At 31.9% G+C, this 866-nt stretch overlaps 1 protein-coding gene across 1 annotated transcript in view; it reads right to left on the bottom strand.

Moving 5' to 3' along the window:
• The window catches only part of STAT1 (signal transducer and activator of transcription 1), a 172,704-nt gene that overhangs the window by 46,871 nt on the left and 124,967 nt on the right, over positions 1-866 (bottom strand). Inside the window, exon 12 of the mRNA XM_019662344.1 lies at positions 375-519. Within this exon, the coding sequence (XP_019517889.1) occupies positions 375-519 (145 nt within the window). The remainder of the gene's footprint in view (positions 1-374; positions 520-866) is intronic.

Genomic DNA, 866 nt, shown 5'->3' with positions numbered 1-866 from the left:
ATCATAAAAGTGCCTTTGAACTTTGATACATTACTACTGCTCTCTGCTCTTAAAATATAACCCTTTTTCTTGGGTTTAAATATAGACAACTTGTAGTAAAACAAGCTTATAGCATCACATCTCTTTGGGAATTACTGATGCCTAACAGGTGATGCACTTAAACCTAAATATTCCTTATATGTTTCCAAAATGAATTGATAGTTTACTTATGCTATAAAATATTAGCCACATAAAGGAATTTTATTTATCGTCTCTGTAACTTTACTAAATACCAATGAGTATGTGCTCAATGGTATTTGCTAAATGAAAAAAAAACCCAAAAACTCATGTAAACATGGGAACATTCCAACTAAAACACAAAAACCAGGTCATACCTGAAGATTACGCTTGCTTTTCCTTATGTTATGCTGCAACAAAAAATTATTCTCCAAAGAAAAGCGACTGTATTGATCATCCAGCTGCGACAGGAGGTCATGAAAACGGATGGTGGCAAATGAAACATCGTTGGCGGCATGCTCCCTGGGCGGTTTAAAATTTACACATTTCATTTAGAAACTACTTTAAACAGACAAGAAAAACATTGCTTTCCATACTGAAATTATTAAAAATAACTTTAAGTGTTTTCTTAGGTTTTATTTCCTTCCTTTGAATCTGACATTGTTTTTAGGAGCAGTTTGTACCATACTTCGGTTATATACAATTAGCATGAAAAATTTTAGAACTCCAAGATTGTGTACAAAATTGTTAATGGTGATTATCTTGAGGGGAAAAATCAACAGGAGCCTTCACTTTCTATGTCAAATAGTTTCAGAACATTTGAAATATTTGTAATGAGCAAATGATAAATTTCAAAATAGAACATATAT

The sequence above is a fragment of the Hipposideros armiger genome, unplaced genomic scaffold, assembly GCF_001890085.2.
Source record: "Hipposideros armiger isolate ML-2016 unplaced genomic scaffold, ASM189008v1 scaffold_372, whole genome shotgun sequence".
NCBI lineage: Eukaryota > Metazoa > Chordata > Mammalia > Chiroptera > Hipposideridae > Hipposideros > Hipposideros armiger.
This window is presented reverse-complemented; position numbering and strand designations above follow the sequence as displayed.